Consider the following 17,205-nt stretch of genomic DNA (forward strand, 5'->3'; position numbering starts at 1 on the left):
AGGAGGCTTGTTTTGCATAAAAAATTATGTACTTATTTTTAATCCATGGTCACTCATATTCAGTCATATGTCTCACTATCCCATCAATACTTGTTATATGACAATCTTAGAACTGATCTGAATGCATATGCAAAATGACATTAAGAAATGTAATACAGGGGCTGGGGTTGTGGCTCAGTGGTAGAGCGCTTATGAGGTACTGGGTTCGATCCTCAGCACCACATAAAAACAAATAAAATTAAGATGTTGTGTTCATCTACAACTAAAAAAAAATTTTTTTAAAAAAGAAATGTAATATTAAGAAACAATTAACTTAAAAATAATAAACAGTTAACTTACTCTTTATGATGTTCTTTATTTCCTGGGAATGACTGGGGATTCACATGGGCAAGAGTAATAAATTCATTCCGTTCCAAGTTTCCAACAAGAACACGGATTTTAGATTCTACTAATCCAACCCTAAAATAAGTAAAAATTTTCTTATGTCTATGTCAAATTTGGAAACTATACTTAAGTAAATCAAATAGCATATTAACTATGGAGCCTTACATGTTCATTTAAAAACTTTAGTTCAACATAGTATGGCCTTTTTAAGCTACCATTCAGATGAATGACACATTTAATGAGTTCCTGTATCTTTTAAAGTGTGTTTTCTTTTAAACAAAAAGAATTGATCAATATAATGCATTTCTGAATCTAAAATACCCCATCTTGGTTAAGACTATAAAATAGTCCTAATCTGAGCATGAACAAAAACTCTTGATTAAGCTGGTCCTTAATTTTTGTTTCCACTTTCAATCTTATGTCTAAACTCAAATGCCAAGATATTTTTAAATAATGTGAACAAAAATGCTAATTCAGATCCATAATTTATAAATAAATATGCTCTGATTTTCACAAAATTAATACTAGACCTTGCATTTTAAAAAGAAGTCACTAAATTCAAATCAAATATTAGAAAAATACACAAAATTTCATCAGATTTCTGCAACTTCATTTTCTATCTCACTTAATAATAAGTAACCAACCAAATGAATGTATTTTGTCTATCTACAACCAAAAAAATTTTTTAAAGAAATGTGACTAGCTCCAGCAAAATATTAACTTATTTGTGACTTTATAAATTAGAACAAGTATAAGAACATTAAAAAATTTTTTTTTCAAACATCTTCAACAAAACCTTGCACATTATAATTGTGTATGCCTCAACAGTAGATGCACAAAAATCTGCTTTGGTCTAGTATCTGAGAGGCTGGCAAACCTTTTCTGTGAAGGGCTGGACAAAATATATTTTAGGCTTTTTGGGCCATACAGTCTCTTTTGCAACTATTCCACTTTGCTATCAAGTATGCAAAGAGCCATAGACATAAGTTTCACATAAGTGAGTGAACAAGCATTTTCTATCTCCAGTGAAACTTAAGGAATAGGTGGCAGACTGACTTTGGCACAGGCTATAATTTCCTGACCCTTGATCTAGAAAAATACTTTGAAAATGACCCAAAGATGCTCCAAATATTTTCAGGGTCTCTTTTAATTACCAATGAAACAAAACTCTTGAAGCAACAATAAGATAGTACTATGTTTTGCTTTTTTAGAAGTCAGACATGAGGAAAGTACAACCATCTCTGGTGGCCCAACAGTTCTGCCCAATGGAGTCAAGAATGTGAATATACTAGAGGCAGAGAGCATGAATTTAGATGCACTAGAAAGAATATATGTTCCACATCTCTTCTCTCTTGACAGAAACTTACATTCTGAGACCTTCCATGCCACCATCTCCTAAATTTTAAAATAATGTTATCTTTTCCTTTGAGTTTGGATGGAGGAAATCATGATGCAAAGACTCATCCAAACCACCTAAAAACTTTTATTCAAATCTGACTCTGAGAAACAACAAAGAGCATAATCTGTATATATATTCTTATCTCATATCACTCCCAATTCTGAAACATTAACTTAGTGGCATTTCTTAATCACTGATGCTCTATGGATTATACACACCAGCCACCAATAAGATATAATAACTATGAAAATCCTAGTCACTTGGGGATCTAGAGCAGGAATATTGCCAAGTTCTAGGCCAACCTCAGCAACTTAGCAAGATTTTCTCTCAAAAAAAAAAAAAAAAAAAAAAAGAGCCAGGGATGTAGCTCAGTGGTAGAGTATCCTGGGTTTGATCCCTAGTACTGGGGGAATTGGGGGGTGGGGTGGGTAATGAGTGGAATTGGGGCAGGGGTAGTGAGTAGAGTTGAGGGGTGGAAGAAAAAGAAGGGAGAGATTAATAATTTTGGAAATCAAAGTATTTCATAATTGGTAAAGCACCATATAAATATATTATTTTCACCACACAGTAGGTAGAGAAGTTGAATATAAGTCTTACCACTCTAGATGGTTTTCTTCTGTTGATGCACTGGCAGTTAATACTATATAATGTCTATGAAGAATTTTTCAGCAACAATCAGAAAAACAAGACAGAAACATTATTAGGGTCTGCTTTTCTATTATTACCTTTTTATTCTCTTTCCCAATGAATAAAAGAGCAATATCAGCACAGTGTATAAAAATTAAAGTATGCTCTGATTTTCATAAAATTAATTCTAGGTCCTATAATTTAAAAAAAAATTCACATAAAAAAATCACTAATACTGGATCAGTTACTACTGGAATAAAGGAATTCTATTAACACAGAGGACTTTAATTAACTTATTTTCTACTTTGCTTAAGAAATCTAAAAAACAGTTATCATCTACCAAATATTAACATACCATATATTAACTTTAATAAATTTAAAATCATTCTTTGTGATTGCATAAACACACACACACACAAAATACAAAATTTCAAATACCTATACTTCTGAAAGAAATTTGGTGGTTCAAGTAATTTGGACCAATCTGATTTTCCTTGAAGAATTTCATCTGTAACTGCAAGACCTAAAGAGAGGGAGGGAAGGAAGAAGAAAGAGTCTGATTTCTTGTATCACTCCACTCCCCCAAAATTCTTTTGTTACAAAATGTAAATATATTATTTCTCAGAACACAAAAATTAAGTTAAACCATAACTGGACTAGCTCAATTTTTGGTCTTAATATTATCATATACTTTGGAAAATATTTGAAAGAAGTTTTAGAAAGAGTGTTACATAATTCTAATTGCCAATCCATAGCTGCAACAGAGAACAAAACTGTCAACCAACCTTGTGGGAATATGTAAAGGGCAATAGGGCCAACATGTTTACCTTGTTTAAATTCTTCTACCATTACTGTCCGAGTTGATGTGGACACATTATACGTAGAATTCTGTTGTGGGTAGGCAGGGGTGATTATGGGCATGAGATGATACCTATCTGATGGATTTACCTGTGAAATTAGAAGCAGAATAATTGATCTATTCTCCTATTTCAGTTGTCCTCACTTCATTTCCCCAAAAGTCTGAAGAATATGAAATATAAATTTAATACTAAGTTTCCCCCAATTCTAAGAAGCAGATTTCCCCTCCCCAACTACAATTTTTTCTGAAGTTAGATGTGTCTAATAATCAAAGTCAAAGGACCCTTTTGCAGTTTATTTTTCTTCAGAAAAACTGTTAAATCAATGGTGTACCTTACAAATAACAGTCATTTAGAACCAAGGAAATTAGAGTATCATAATCATAAAAAGCATTATCTGGTCCAATGGTTTTCAATGCACCCACTTAATCGATGACTTCCCCTTAGTTATAAGACGAAGGAGCACTCAAGCTAAAAGCAAATTAAAATGCAAGGTACACAAAAATTATGCTATCTTGAAAACAGGAATGTGGTTTAAATTGTACTGCAATGTAAGTTTTCTAATATACCTCGGTATTTTATTTTTAGTAACTAATTAGTTGTGAGACAGTTTTTCACCATGGGTTATGATATTGTGGTTGATATACACACTTATCTAGTTTTTTAAAATATTTTTTTAGTTGTAGTTGGACACAATGCCTTTATTTATTTATTTATTTATATTAGTTTATTTATTTTTTATGTGGTACTGAGGATAGAACCCAGTGCCTTGCACATGCTAGATGAGTGCTGTACGGCTGAGCCCCAGCCCTAGCCCCACTCATCTAGTCTTACATAGGCAATTTTTAATAAAATAACATTTGGATCAGCATTAGAGATTCAAATCATCCATGCCAAAAAACACAGCGAAGGGAATGAAAGGAACACAGCTATACAGAAGGGAGAAGAATGGGAACAAGAGGAATTATCTTTATAATTTAAAGAAATGTCCTTTTCCTAAAAGGTTTAATGAAATTCCACAATAAATCACATACCCGAGGATCCCAGACGGGTAAATTCAAATTGCTTTCTTCTGGTTGCTTCAATAGCACAGGATTTGGCCATTCCCTAACACGAATGAAGCAAATTAACTTACATAGACTCTCATTTCAGATACTATATGAAATATTAAGAACTAAAATCATTAGACTGTTCCAACCTTTATACAGCAGATATTTTGGGTAACTTTGAAAGAAGGGAAGGAAGGCAGGAAGGAAGAAAGAGGGGAGGGGATAGGGAGGTTAGGGAGGAGAGGGAAAGGAAAGGAAAAGAAAAAAGAAAAGAAAGAGGTAAGGGAAAAATATACAAAGGAAAACTATTTTGAAGCAGTGTTTTTTAAATGGGCAAACAGTTACTTATTAGTTATAACTAACTGATACCTGAATCTTAACTAATTGGTACCTGAATCTTTTCATTTCTTCTCATTTGCTTTCATAGATTTAAATTTGGTAATTTAATAACAGCAATAACTAACATTTACTGAAAATACTACCAATATGGTAGCTATGATTATTATCTCCATTGTACAGATGAGAAGAGTTTACCACTTCTGCCCAGTTGATAATGTGCAGAGTCAAATGTATTGTAACCATTCTTGCAAGCTAAAAATCCACATTTACAATTATTGTGCCATAGTGTATTCATTCACAAAAAAAGAAATGAGTTGGGTAGGATAGTATATGCCTGTAATCCCAGCTACTCTGGAAGGCTGAGGTAGGAAAATCCTAAGTGTAAGGCCAGCCTGGGAAATTTGCTATGACCCAGTATCAGAAAAAAACAAAGGGGGCTAGAGATATAGTTCAGTGGTAAAGTGCTTGGCTAGCATGCTTGAGTCCTTGAGTGGAATCTCCCCCCCCCTTCCCGACCCCCCCCCACACACACACAGAGGGGGGGGTGAAATCCAGAAATCCAGTCATTTGTGACAAAATAATGGAAATGGAGGTCATTATGTTAAGTGAAATAAGCCAGGCACAGAAAGACAAACACTGCATCATCTCATTCATATGTAGAATTTAAAAAATACTGATTTCACATAAGTTGATACAGAAGTTAAAAGCAGATTAGTGGTTACCAGAGGTTGGAAGAGTAGGTCAGATAAAGGGATGGGGAAATGTTGGATGGGGAAATGTTGGTCAATGAGTACTAAGTTACAGTTTGTAAAATAAGTACATTCTAGTGAACACATACTATAGATAATGCTACCAAAAAGAGTTTGAACATTTTCTTTTTTTTTCTTTTTTTCAAGAGAGAGTGAGAGAGTAGAGAGAATTTTAATATTTATTTTTTAGTTATCGGCGGATACAACGTCTTTGTTTTATATGTGGTGCTGAGGATCGAACCCGGGCCGCACGCATGCCAGGCGAGCGCGCTACCGCTTGATCCACATCCCCAGCCCCAGTTTGAACATTTTCAATGAAAAAAAAAAAAAGTCTGAGTAGATATGTTTACCCTATTTGAATAGTATGCAATGTATGCATGTATCATAACAATATATTAAGGTACTCTATAAATGTGTACAATTTTTGTTTTAATTTTAAAAGTTAAAAAAAAAATGCTTTCTAGTCTAGATGTCCCACTATTGCCTCCCACCAATTTGATGTTTTTAAACTTTTAATTTAAGGAATGTAAAACAGAAAAAAAAATCTATGTACAGGTCTTAAATTTCCAAATAAAATTACATATAGGCAGAAGTTAGTAAACATCAAAATACATATACATACACACATATGAATACTTACCACTTGGAAAAAACTAAAAAAAACTTATGAACTAAAGTAGAAGCCGCAGCATTTGGATACAATTGGCAAGTCCTTGCAACTAGCATTGCCCAGGAGACACCACCAAGAAATCCCAGCATGTTGGAATAAATACCACGTCCTAGAAAATTAATTACATTTGTTAATTATTGTTTAGATCTACTATCCTTGACATTCAATAGTATAACTTCATCCTTAAGACTTGTTTAGAATATTTTCCCTTATTGACACATTAAAACTGACAAGCAACACTTCATGCTAGGCCCACAGTCAACCATAAATTGCTCCTCTTACTACATCTATTTTGCCTTCCAATACAGACACCTCAGTACCCTGCCTTAGTTCCAACTCTACAGCTGGGCTCTACTGAAATTACATTGAAATTTCTCATCATTTAATATTTGTGATTTAGAGAAAAAAGTAATCAGTAAAGGCATCTGGAGGATCTATAAATGGGGAAGAATGAACATTTCATAAATAATCATACTCATGGCAGTATTTGAAAATCAAGTGTAAAATTGGCAATTAACTTCAGTATCTCACAGAATCTGGTACCACTCCATAAAGTATAATACACCATTGATATACTCATCTATTATAAAATTGTTTCTTACAGCAATCTATAAAACACTATTATTACCTTGTTTCACCACACCTAAGATGCTCTCAATTATATAACATTATTTTGTGTCCCACTAAGGAACAGGTGGAAAAAAATTCAACTATACAATGCCAATTTTGGAAAAGTTCAATGTAAAAAATATGCATCCAAGAATTGACAAAATATGATATTTATTAATCTGTAAGGAAAAACAAATTGTTGTTACTTAGGAGGCTGAGGCGGAGGATAGCAAGTTAATCTGGCAACTTAGCAAAGACTCTGCCTCAACATAAAATAAAAAGACTGGGGATATAGTTTAGTGGTAAAGTACTTATCTAGCGTGTACAAGGCCATGGGCTCAATAAAACACACACACACAGCAAATTGTTCACCTTATTCTTTCACTGCAAAATGTACTTGAATCTGAGGACAAAGTGCATTGTTCAATATCGTAGCCACAAGCCACATGTGGCTATTTCTTTTTACTTTTTATTTTTTGGTGAATAGTTTTACTGATATAAATTCATGTACCATAAGACTCATCCATTTAAAATAATTCAATGGTTTTTGGTATACTCAAGAGTTTTGCAATCACCACTATAGTCACTTCTAAACATTTGCATCACCCCAAAGAGAAACTTCTAACAGTGACACTTGGACACTTCTCCCTCAATTCTCCCAGAAGTGGGTAGCCATTAATACACTTTTATGTTTCTCCAGAAATACCTATGAAGGTCATTTCATATAAATGGAATCATACACTATATGATCTTTTATGACTAGCTTCTTTCACCTAACAAAACGGTTTCAAGCTTCATGAATGTGGTATCATGTATCAGTACTGCATTTTTTTTTTTACTGCTAAATACTATTTTAGTGTAGATATATCACCTTTTGTTTATTCATTCGTCAATTTATGAACATATGATTTCCACTTTTTGGCTATTATCAATAATTGTGCTAGAGACATTTTCATACAAGAATTAGTATGTATGTTTTCACTTCCTTTGGGAACTATTTAGCTTTAAATTCACTGAAATGAAATACAAATTTAAAATTCAGTTCTCCAGTTGCACATTTCAAGAGCTCTATAGTCATAAGGTTATTGTATTTGACAACACCGATAAGAAAACATTTCTGTAATCGCACAAAATTTTGTTGGAGTGTTGTTTTAAACTATGTAAAATATGGAGCCAGAAGTGTAAAAATCTTTTAAACGTGCAGTCATGAGCTGCATAAAAACATTTCAGTCAATGACAGACCATATATGATGGTGTTCCCTTAAGACTACAATGGAGACAATAAACTCCCACCTCCTCATGAATACATAGCTGAAGAAAAGGCAAGAAAAAAGGAAACTGCAGAAAAAAAAGAACCACCACCACCACCAAGAAAATTCACATTGAAGGGTATAGCAGAAGCTAATGCAAACCTTAACAAGCTTTCTAAAAAGTCTGAAAACAAGGAATATGGACATAGTTCAGTGGTACGGAGGTTGTTTGGCATGTATGAGGCTTTGGGTTCAATCCCCACTACTGAACAAAACGAAACAAAATAAAACAAAAAACTGAAAACAGGGACCTCCAACACAGAAAGGATTTTCATTAAGAGAAAGGAATATTCATGGTGCATTATCTGCTTATAAGCAAATCAATGATGAAAACATGAAACAGATCAAGCATATGGACATATTTCTGAAAAGAGTAATATACTTCCCCAAGAAAAGCTTGAGGCAGGTCCTGAGAGAGGTATTCCAGAAAAAGGCACTGTTATTACAGGTGATGACAGCTCATGCATACTGGCTGTGAGGCCCAATAGAACAAGATGTGAAGATGGAAGACAGTAATAATAATGATCCTAATCCTATGTAGGCCTATGTCTTAATTACTTAAAAAAGTATTAAAGCAAAATTTAAAAGTATATATTTTAAATTTTAAAAAGCTTATATAATAAGGATATAAAGAAAAAATATTTTTGGCTAGGTGTGATAGCATACACCCATCATCCTCAGTGACTTGGGAGGCTGAGGCAGGAGGATCACAAGTTTGGGGCAACCTCAACAACACTTTCTTAAAAAAGGTCTGGGTCTGGGGATGTGGCTCAGTGATAAAGAACCCCTGGGTTCAATTTCCAGTACCCCCTCAAATTCTTTTTCTTTGTAAAGCTGTACAATATGTTTTTGTTTTGTTTTCTTTTAAGTGACAGGATCTTGCTATATTGCCCAGGATGTCCTTGAACTTCTGAGCTCAAGCCATCCTCCTGCATTAATTGCCCAAATACTACTGCGGTCTGTGTTTTAAGCTAAATGATATTACAAGAGTCCAAAAGTTAAAAAAAAAAAAAAAAAAAAAAAGGAAAGTTTGTAAAGTAAAAAAGTCACAGTAAACTAAGATTAATTTATAACTAAAGAAAGAAAAAAACTTGTTTATAAATTTAGTATAGCTTAAGCATACAATGTTTATAGTCTACAGTAGTGTACAGTAATGACTGAGGTTTTTAATTTTTAAAAAATACTTTTTTAAAAAAGAACTTAACCTTTATTTTATTTATTTTTGTTTTTTATGTGGTGTTTAGGATAGAACCCAGGGCCTCACCAGTGCTAGGCAAATGCTCTACCACTGAGCCACAATTCCCAGCCCCTATGACCAAGGTTTTTACATTCACCCACTGCTTGTTCACTGACCCACCCATATCTTTAGATATACAAATACTTACGTTGTGTCACAACTTCCTAGAGTATTCAGTACAATAACATGCTACATAGGTTTGCAACCAAGGAGCAACAATTGTATCACATAGCCTAGGTGTATAGTAGGTTTTATCATCTAGGTTTATGTAAGTACATTCTCTGATTTCCACACAACAATAAAATCATCTAACAATGCATTTCACAGAATGTATCACCATTGTTAAGAGACTTGTAACTGAAGTTACAAATAATATGGAATGAGGACTATGTAAAGGGCCTTTCAAGTTCTGAGCGCCTGGCTGAAATCCAAGATGGAAGGTTAAGGGGCTTTTAGTTTTAACCCAAGGAAGGTGGAAGGAGAGTCACATATTACAATATCATAATCATTATAATTGAAAAACAAATAAGTCTACTAGCCCCAATCCTTAATAGTTATCAATAGGCTTAGAATTTCCATATGTGCTTCTATCACTGGCAACAGAAAACTGGAATTTTATAACGTAAACATAAAAGACTTGAATACTTACGTTTTGCCCATAATTTGACTGCTCTTAGGGTGAGTCTAAAAGTTTCTTTATTTGGCACTAAATGCAAAATTTCATCAGTAACTCTACATCCTGAAAAAGACAAAACATTCATTTTCTACTATGCAACAAAACTGAATAAAATACCCTCCTAACCTCCAGATTCCCAAATGTTAAAAATGAAAGATATATGTCAGGGTTTATTTTCTATATGTATTTGAAATTTAGCATTCACATATAAGTACTCTGCTTTTGAAGAATTAAAAGTGTATGGGCAATGAAATCCAGTCTTAAAGTAGATGTGGTTCTAAGTATCTTTTTAGTTTTTTCTTCATTTGACTTTGTTAAATGCATGTAAGTTGTAAAACTGTTCTTGCTTCAACACAAACCTATTCACAAATAATGTGATTTATTGTTACATTCTGTAAGTATAGCAAATTAAGCAAGATACTTAAAACCAATGGTTCTCAAAGTACAGACTTTGGACCCTCTAGAATACGTGAGGTTAAAACCATTTTTATAATAGTACCAAAGCTTTCTTTGTCCCACTTACTGTATTAACATTTGCACTGTTGGTACAAAAGCATCCCTGTTAATACTTTAGCAAGTAATCAAGGCAATGGCAACAAAGTGTACTAGAATATAATACATGGTTTACTAACACACACAGTTAAATAAAGGAAAAATGAGTATGATAGTTTGCGCTGTAGGCTGAACTACTTGTTTTTTTTTTTTTTTATTTCAAGGAACATCAATTTTACTTGAAAGTACGATTGACAGATAAACTATGGTTATTCACAGTTACTAAAAATTGACCTAAGTAAGCTCCTCACTTCAAGGAATACAAATGACACAATTTATTGCCAATAATAAAATGCAAACTTTGTTAAATTAGAACATTGGATAATGTTTATCTGCTACTGTGATCCTGGCAGACTTCTAACAAAATTGGTGGTGATAATAATGAATGCAATCTAGAAAATATTTTATACTGAAATGTGTTAACATTTGGAAGATACAAATAACTCTGAATCAGTATTTTCCAAATGACCAAGGCATGATATAGTATAAAACCACACATGAGAAAAAGATCCATAAGATCCATTCAAAGGATAAAACAGCAAATTTTCATGTGAGAGTACAAAATTTCATTGATGTGATTTTAGATTCTATATTGTAATTAACCTTTTAGAAATTACTACCTTTATTCATCAATAAAAAAGTAACAAACTACAAACATGAATGAAACTCACAAACATTATACTAAGTGAAAGAAGCCAGACACAAAGACCACATTACATAATTTAATTATATGAAATATGAGGAGAGGCAAACTATAGAGACAGAAAGAGGATTAGTGGTTGCCTGAGATGAGGGGCAGGGGTTGGAAGGGAAAATGACTGCAAATGGGTATGAGGGATCTTTTGAGAATGATGAAATGTTCTAAAATTAGATCATGGTGTACAACTCTGTTAACACACTAAAACACAGAACTGTACACTTGAAAAGGATAAATTTTATGGTATGTAATTATATCTCAAAAAGCTGTTTAAAAGAAAAAAAAACTGTCACTGGTCAAGTTTTGGTGTACTATCAAATAAGAATAACTGCAATTATTTGAAAAGGATATTAAAACATTCCCACTTCTCAACTTCATAGTGAAAGGCAAGATTTTCTTCTTATATTTTAACAAAAACAAAATATTTTAAGAAGTTGACTATAGAAGCAGATAGAATAATTTAGCTGACTTTTGTTAAGTCAAAGAGTAAAGAGATTTGAAAATTTAAGTCATTCTTTATACATAAAATTTATTTACATTAACTTATAATGAATTTATTACTGTTGTTTCTAAATGAACTAATAATTATTTTTAAATTTTGATTTTATTTCTAATATGATAAATACTGACTTATATAATTAAAAAAAACAAAAGCACTTTGTAGTTTTCAATAAATCTTAAGATTTAATGGTCCTGAGACCAATAAGTTTGTGAACTATAACTAAAAACATAAACAACCTTTCAAATTAAATTTGTGGTTTACAGGATGGTCATGGTATCTATATATTATCTACACAAAGAAAATTACAGCATCTTTGCATGTGTGTATATGCTGGGGATTGAGCCCAGGGTCTTTCACATGCTAAGCATGTGCTTTACCACTGAGCTACACCCCCATCCAACTTAACTTATAAATAACAGAGTTAGTCCAATCCCTAAAAAGGCCATTAATATTTCTACAAAAAGAGCTCTACTTGTCTGTTTCCAAGTAGTATCTTGAGATTTCTTTTTAGAAGCTTACCATTTAAGCTGCGAATACACCTTATATCAAGGCTTCTCAGGCGAGAGTCGTCTCTTAGATCTAAATTATCTGATATGGTTTGTATTGCCAGTCTTGCAAAGACTAGATCAATCTTTGGAAAGAGGCAAAAAAAAGAAAAAAATATTACTTTTTCTTCTTCCAGCTCATCCTCCCCCATCCCACATCAAAATGTAAAAAGTTCTAATTATTAATTGTTAAATTCTATCAAAACCTCAAGGATGTATGCAGGTAATCTCATGTGAGTGAAGTTTTACAATAATTAAAATTTCTGGTTTTGGCAAATATTGTGACTTTTAACATATATGCCAAGTGTTTAAAAAAAAAATCTTTTGAGTGGATTTCTAAATAAAGATGGAAGATCCAACACACATTTACATTCACTCCTTCTTGAAACCCAACTAAAATATCAGATAAATTTTGTTTGGTTAATTTGAATTTAAAGGCATAATCCACTAGGACAAAGAGAAAGAGACAGCAAAAACTATGAAAGCTAGAAAGCAGATGAACAAGTGATAACAGTTCCAGTAGACCTAGCAAAACAGATAGAAAATACATTCAGGAACCAAGGACAGACATAAGCACATCATAAATAAAAAGGAACATTTAGAAAATAAAATTATTTCTAGAAATTAAAAATAGGACGGTACAAATGAAAAAAAGCAAGTTTGAAAGATTAAGTCCCCCCCCCCAAAAAAACAGAACAAAATTAAAATGATGTGATTAAAGCAGGCTGTTCTGGAGACCCAAAATAAAAATTTGGCGGGGGGTGGGGTGGGGGATGGAAAGCGGACAAAGGCAGGAAATACCATAGAATTCAATAAAGTTCCAAAAACTAAAGGATGAAACTTCCAAATTGAAAGAGAATGACTGACTGCCTAGAACACTGGCTGAAATGACACTAGCCCAAGTACATCACCATGAATTTTACAACTATGGAAACAAAAGCAAAAAACCCCCAAACTTTCAAAAGATAAACTTGGCATATACAAAGAATAAGGAATCAAAATGGCAATACATGTTTCAATGCAGTATGAAAGCTAGAAGACAATAAAGAAAGGCCTTCAAAATTCTGAGAAAAATCATCTCCTACCTAGAATGTTATAACCAACCAAATTATCAATTTAGTATAAGAATGAAATGAATTTTTTTTTTTTTTTTTTTTTTTTTTAGTTTTCGGTGGACTCAACATCTTTATTTTATTTTTATGTGGTGCTGAGGATTGAATCCAGCGCCCCGTGCATGCCAGGTGAGCACGCTACAGCTTGAGCCACATCCCCAGCCCCATGAATGCATTTTTTAAACATGCAAGATATTGAACAATATACTTTTTCAGTAAGTTAGTGGATGAGCTCCATTAAAAATGAGAGTAAACAGAAAGAAGAAAATTCTAGAGAGAAGCAAAAGGAAATTACAAGATATTGGCAAAGGAAGATGCCAGGATGACAGCTGTACACTATTCACAAAAAACAATCAGCTTAGATTGGAACAGGTGAAAAGACTCAGTTTTTTTCCAAAATGACAAAACCCCAAACAATTATTTACATCTAAGAAAATAAAATATCACACAGCAAAGAATGGTAGTCTAGGATGTTTAGTGCTCAGCTCTGAATATGCTTGTAAGATCATAATAATGTAAACACAGAATACTGCTCCAACTAAAATTATAATAATATAATTATTTTAAATTATGAGAAAAAGAAAGATATATCTAAAAACCATGGGGATAGAGAGGGAGGTTTGTTCATTTTCCATGGTGAGAAGCCAATAGAAATAAAAAAGGAAGGTGAGGGGCTATTTAAAGATTACTATTTAATTCTTTTAAGATACATGCCTACATTAGATGAGGCACATGCCTCTAATACTAGCTACTTGGGAAGCTGAGGTAGGAGGATCATAAGTTTGAGGTCAGCCTATACAACTTAATGAGATTCTGTCTCAAAATAAAAAATAAAAGGGATAGGGATGAAGCTCAATAATATAGTACCCCTGGGTATCATTCTCCTGCACTGAGGGATTATAAAACAAAACAAACAAAATCTTTTTTTTTCCCAACAAAAAATCTTATTGGTTAATCAGTTCATTTATCAAGTCAGAAGAATATAAACACTTACTTCAATACCATCAAATTCAAATTTTATAACAGGTACAAAAGCGTCTTCTACAGCCTACAAAAGAGGAAAACAATTATAACACACAGGTTAATCTTCTCTCTATACTTCCTAAGTGCCAGTAACGTAAATCTCTTTGTTTCCAATTTGTATTTTAACTCAACAGAAAAAATAAAAAATGTTCTTCATCTTATATTCAGGTTAAGGACTTCTACTTTGTGACCTGTGTTACTTAAGATAAACAAAATGCCTATGATAATAAATATTAAATTTATTATCCTCCTAAAAATATTTGTCGGAGACTGGAAAGCAGAAATGTTGTCATTTGGATACTTACTGTTTCTTGGGTCTAAAGTAAAAACTGATTATTTAGAAACAGCACTAGTGTTAGAAATTTTAAAATAATCAAAATTCTTGACCAATAAAAATTATATTTTTAGGAATAAGGCCAGTAACTGCAAATTATTGCTATTAAAATTTTATCTGTTGAATGAATAGTTAGATATATAGTTACTAACTGAACCATCACTCAATAGCACACACAATTTGATTATGTATCAACCATTTATCAGATAATACAGTAAATGGTTTATATAACTTATCTCACCAATCCGTAAAAAAATCTTATAAAAATGTTATCACCATATCTTTAAAATAAAGATAAAATATAAAATAAAAATAAATAAATAAAAATAAAATATAGGCTCAGAGAGAGTAGGTAACAACTAAGGTCTAAGAGCTAAAAGTGGTATTCCAGTTGAAAACCCAGGTTTGTATAATTTTAAAGCCTGTGTTCTTACTCTTTATGTGTTAGTTTAACAAAACAGCAACTTCTTATGAAGCATTTCAATAATCCTAAGACCTAGGATAACTAGGTTACTAATTTCAAAATATCAAATGCGAAAAGATACTTACTCTTAAATTTCTAATGCCATCTTGATGTTTCAATTTTTCAAAAAAAGACTGAAAAAAATCAGATCTTTCTACATGTCTTGGAGCTACACAAAGTGCATCAATGTCAGCTCCTGCAAATCAAAGTATTTCTTATGAAGAAAAGCACACTATGCATTTTCATTAAAGTTCATGCAAACATATGTACAGAACAAAGTATGGAAGGTGTATATAAGAAAAATGTTAGTTGAAAAGATGTGGAGAAAAAGGTACACTCTTACAGTGCTGGTGGGACTACAAATTGGTGCAACCAATCTGGAAAGCGGTATGGAGATTTCTTGGAAAATTGGGAATGGAACCACCATTTGACCCTCTCCTCAGCCTATACCCAAAGGATTTAAAAACAGCATACTACAGGGACACAGCCACATCAATGTTTATAGCAGCACAATTCACAATAGCTGAACTGTGGAACCAACCTAGATGCTTTTCAGTAGATGAATGGATAAAAAAAAATGCGGCACATATACACAATGGAATATTACTCAGCAATAAAAGAGAATAAAATCATGGTATTTGCAGGTAAATGGATGGAGTTAGAGAAGATAATGCTAAGTGAAGTTAGCCAATCCCAAAAAACCAAATGCCAAATGTTTTCTGTGATATAAGGAGGCTGATTCATAGTAGGATAGGGAGCAGGATCATGGGAGGAATAGAGGAACATTAGATAGGGCAGAGGAGTTGAAGGGGAAAGGAGGGAACATGGGGTTATTAATGATGGTGGAATGTGATGATCATTATTATCCAAAGTACAGGTATGAAGACAGGAATTGGTGTGAATATACTATGTATACAACTAGAGATGAAAAATTGTGCTCTATATGTGTAATAAGAATTATAATGCATTCCACTATTTATATATATATATATTTATTTATCTGTATAAATATATAAATAAATAAAGATTAGTTCTGTGTAGTGATAGTGGGAATTTTTTGCTTTTATATTTTCTATGAACAAATAAGCATGTACTCAAAGTTCTTATCACTAGAATATAACCAAAACCAGTTACCTTTGGTATGTACTCCAAGCCTATAGGATCCAAATGTGAAAATTTTACCACCAACTGTAGCCACAACAGAAGGTGGGAGATTCTAAAATAAAATCACACAAAAGACATTCAATAGTTCAAGTTATTTTGTACAAAAAAAAATCTTTACATTCTACTGTCATGTATAGCTTAAAAGAACAAATAAAAAAAATTTTTTTAAGTGTCTAAATGCTTACTACATTTTATTCAGCATGTTACACAGTACATTTGACAGCCTTGGTAAAATGAGATTTGTTAAAGCACTTCAGGGGTCTTTTGGTTTTGACATGAAACAAAGAGGGTATTCCCAGAGAGAGGAAAAAACATTCATGTCTACTACACATGCTCCACATCTCTACATCTCTTTTTTTTTTTATTATTGGTTGTTCAAAACATTACAAAGCTCATGACATACATCTCTCTCTTAAATATAAACTTTTTTTCATCACTTGACTCTACCTGACTTTTCCAAATCTCTGTCTTTTGGCTTGATCACTTTTAACAGTCACCAGGGAACTCTTAACTACAAATTAATGAGCTTTCAGCTATTTACAACATGATATTCTCAGCCTATCCCATTTCCCCCTTAAAGTATGTTTAATTTCTTGACTCTATTTCTGCAAGCTTTCTCAGGAAAGAGAGGTCATTCTTAATATGATATCTTCATGAGAGCTAATCTAATAACTTCAATTAATATTTCTATGATTGTACCATAATTAAAAAGCTACTTTGGGGCTGGGGTTTTGGCTCAGTGGTAGAGCACTCGCCTAGCACGTGTGAGGTCCTGGGTTCGATTTTCAGTACCACATAAAAATAAATAAATAAAATAAAATAAAGGTATTGTGTCCAACTACAAAAAAAAAAAAAAAAGCAAGCTACTTCTTATTATCCATACTGCCTAAACTAATCATTATTATTC

At 32.7% G+C, this 17,205-nt stretch overlaps 1 protein-coding gene across 3 annotated transcripts in view; it reads right to left on the bottom strand.

The window, feature by feature from the left end:
- The window catches only part of Papolg (poly(A) polymerase gamma), a 35,490-nt gene that overhangs the window by 10,240 nt on the left and 8,045 nt on the right, over positions 1-17,205 (bottom strand). For all 3 annotated transcript variants that reach the window (XR_005727269.2, XM_040271017.2, XM_005322037.5), the window contains exons 4-14: positions 16,269-16,350; positions 15,221-15,330; positions 14,309-14,362; positions 12,177-12,288; positions 9,880-9,969; positions 6,045-6,183; positions 4,302-4,374; positions 3,238-3,358; positions 2,849-2,933; positions 2,381-2,434; positions 340-459 (exon numbers count right to left, since the gene is read on the bottom strand). Coding sequence is in view for 2 of the 3 variants with exons in the window: in XM_040271017.2 (XP_040126951.2) it covers positions 340-459; positions 2,381-2,434; positions 2,849-2,933; positions 3,238-3,358; positions 4,302-4,374; positions 6,045-6,183; positions 9,880-9,969; positions 12,177-12,288; positions 14,309-14,362; positions 15,221-15,330; positions 16,269-16,350 (1,040 nt within the window). In the remaining variant the exon portion in view is untranslated. The remainder of the gene's footprint in view (positions 1-339; positions 460-2,380; positions 2,435-2,848; positions 2,934-3,237; positions 3,359-4,301; positions 4,375-6,044; positions 6,184-9,879; positions 9,970-12,176; positions 12,289-14,308; positions 14,363-15,220; positions 15,331-16,268; positions 16,351-17,205) is intronic.

This window comes from Ictidomys tridecemlineatus, chromosome 12 (genome assembly GCF_052094955.1).
Source record: "Ictidomys tridecemlineatus isolate mIctTri1 chromosome 12, mIctTri1.hap1, whole genome shotgun sequence".
In the NCBI taxonomy this organism is placed as follows: domain Eukaryota; kingdom Metazoa; phylum Chordata; class Mammalia; order Rodentia; family Sciuridae; genus Ictidomys; species Ictidomys tridecemlineatus.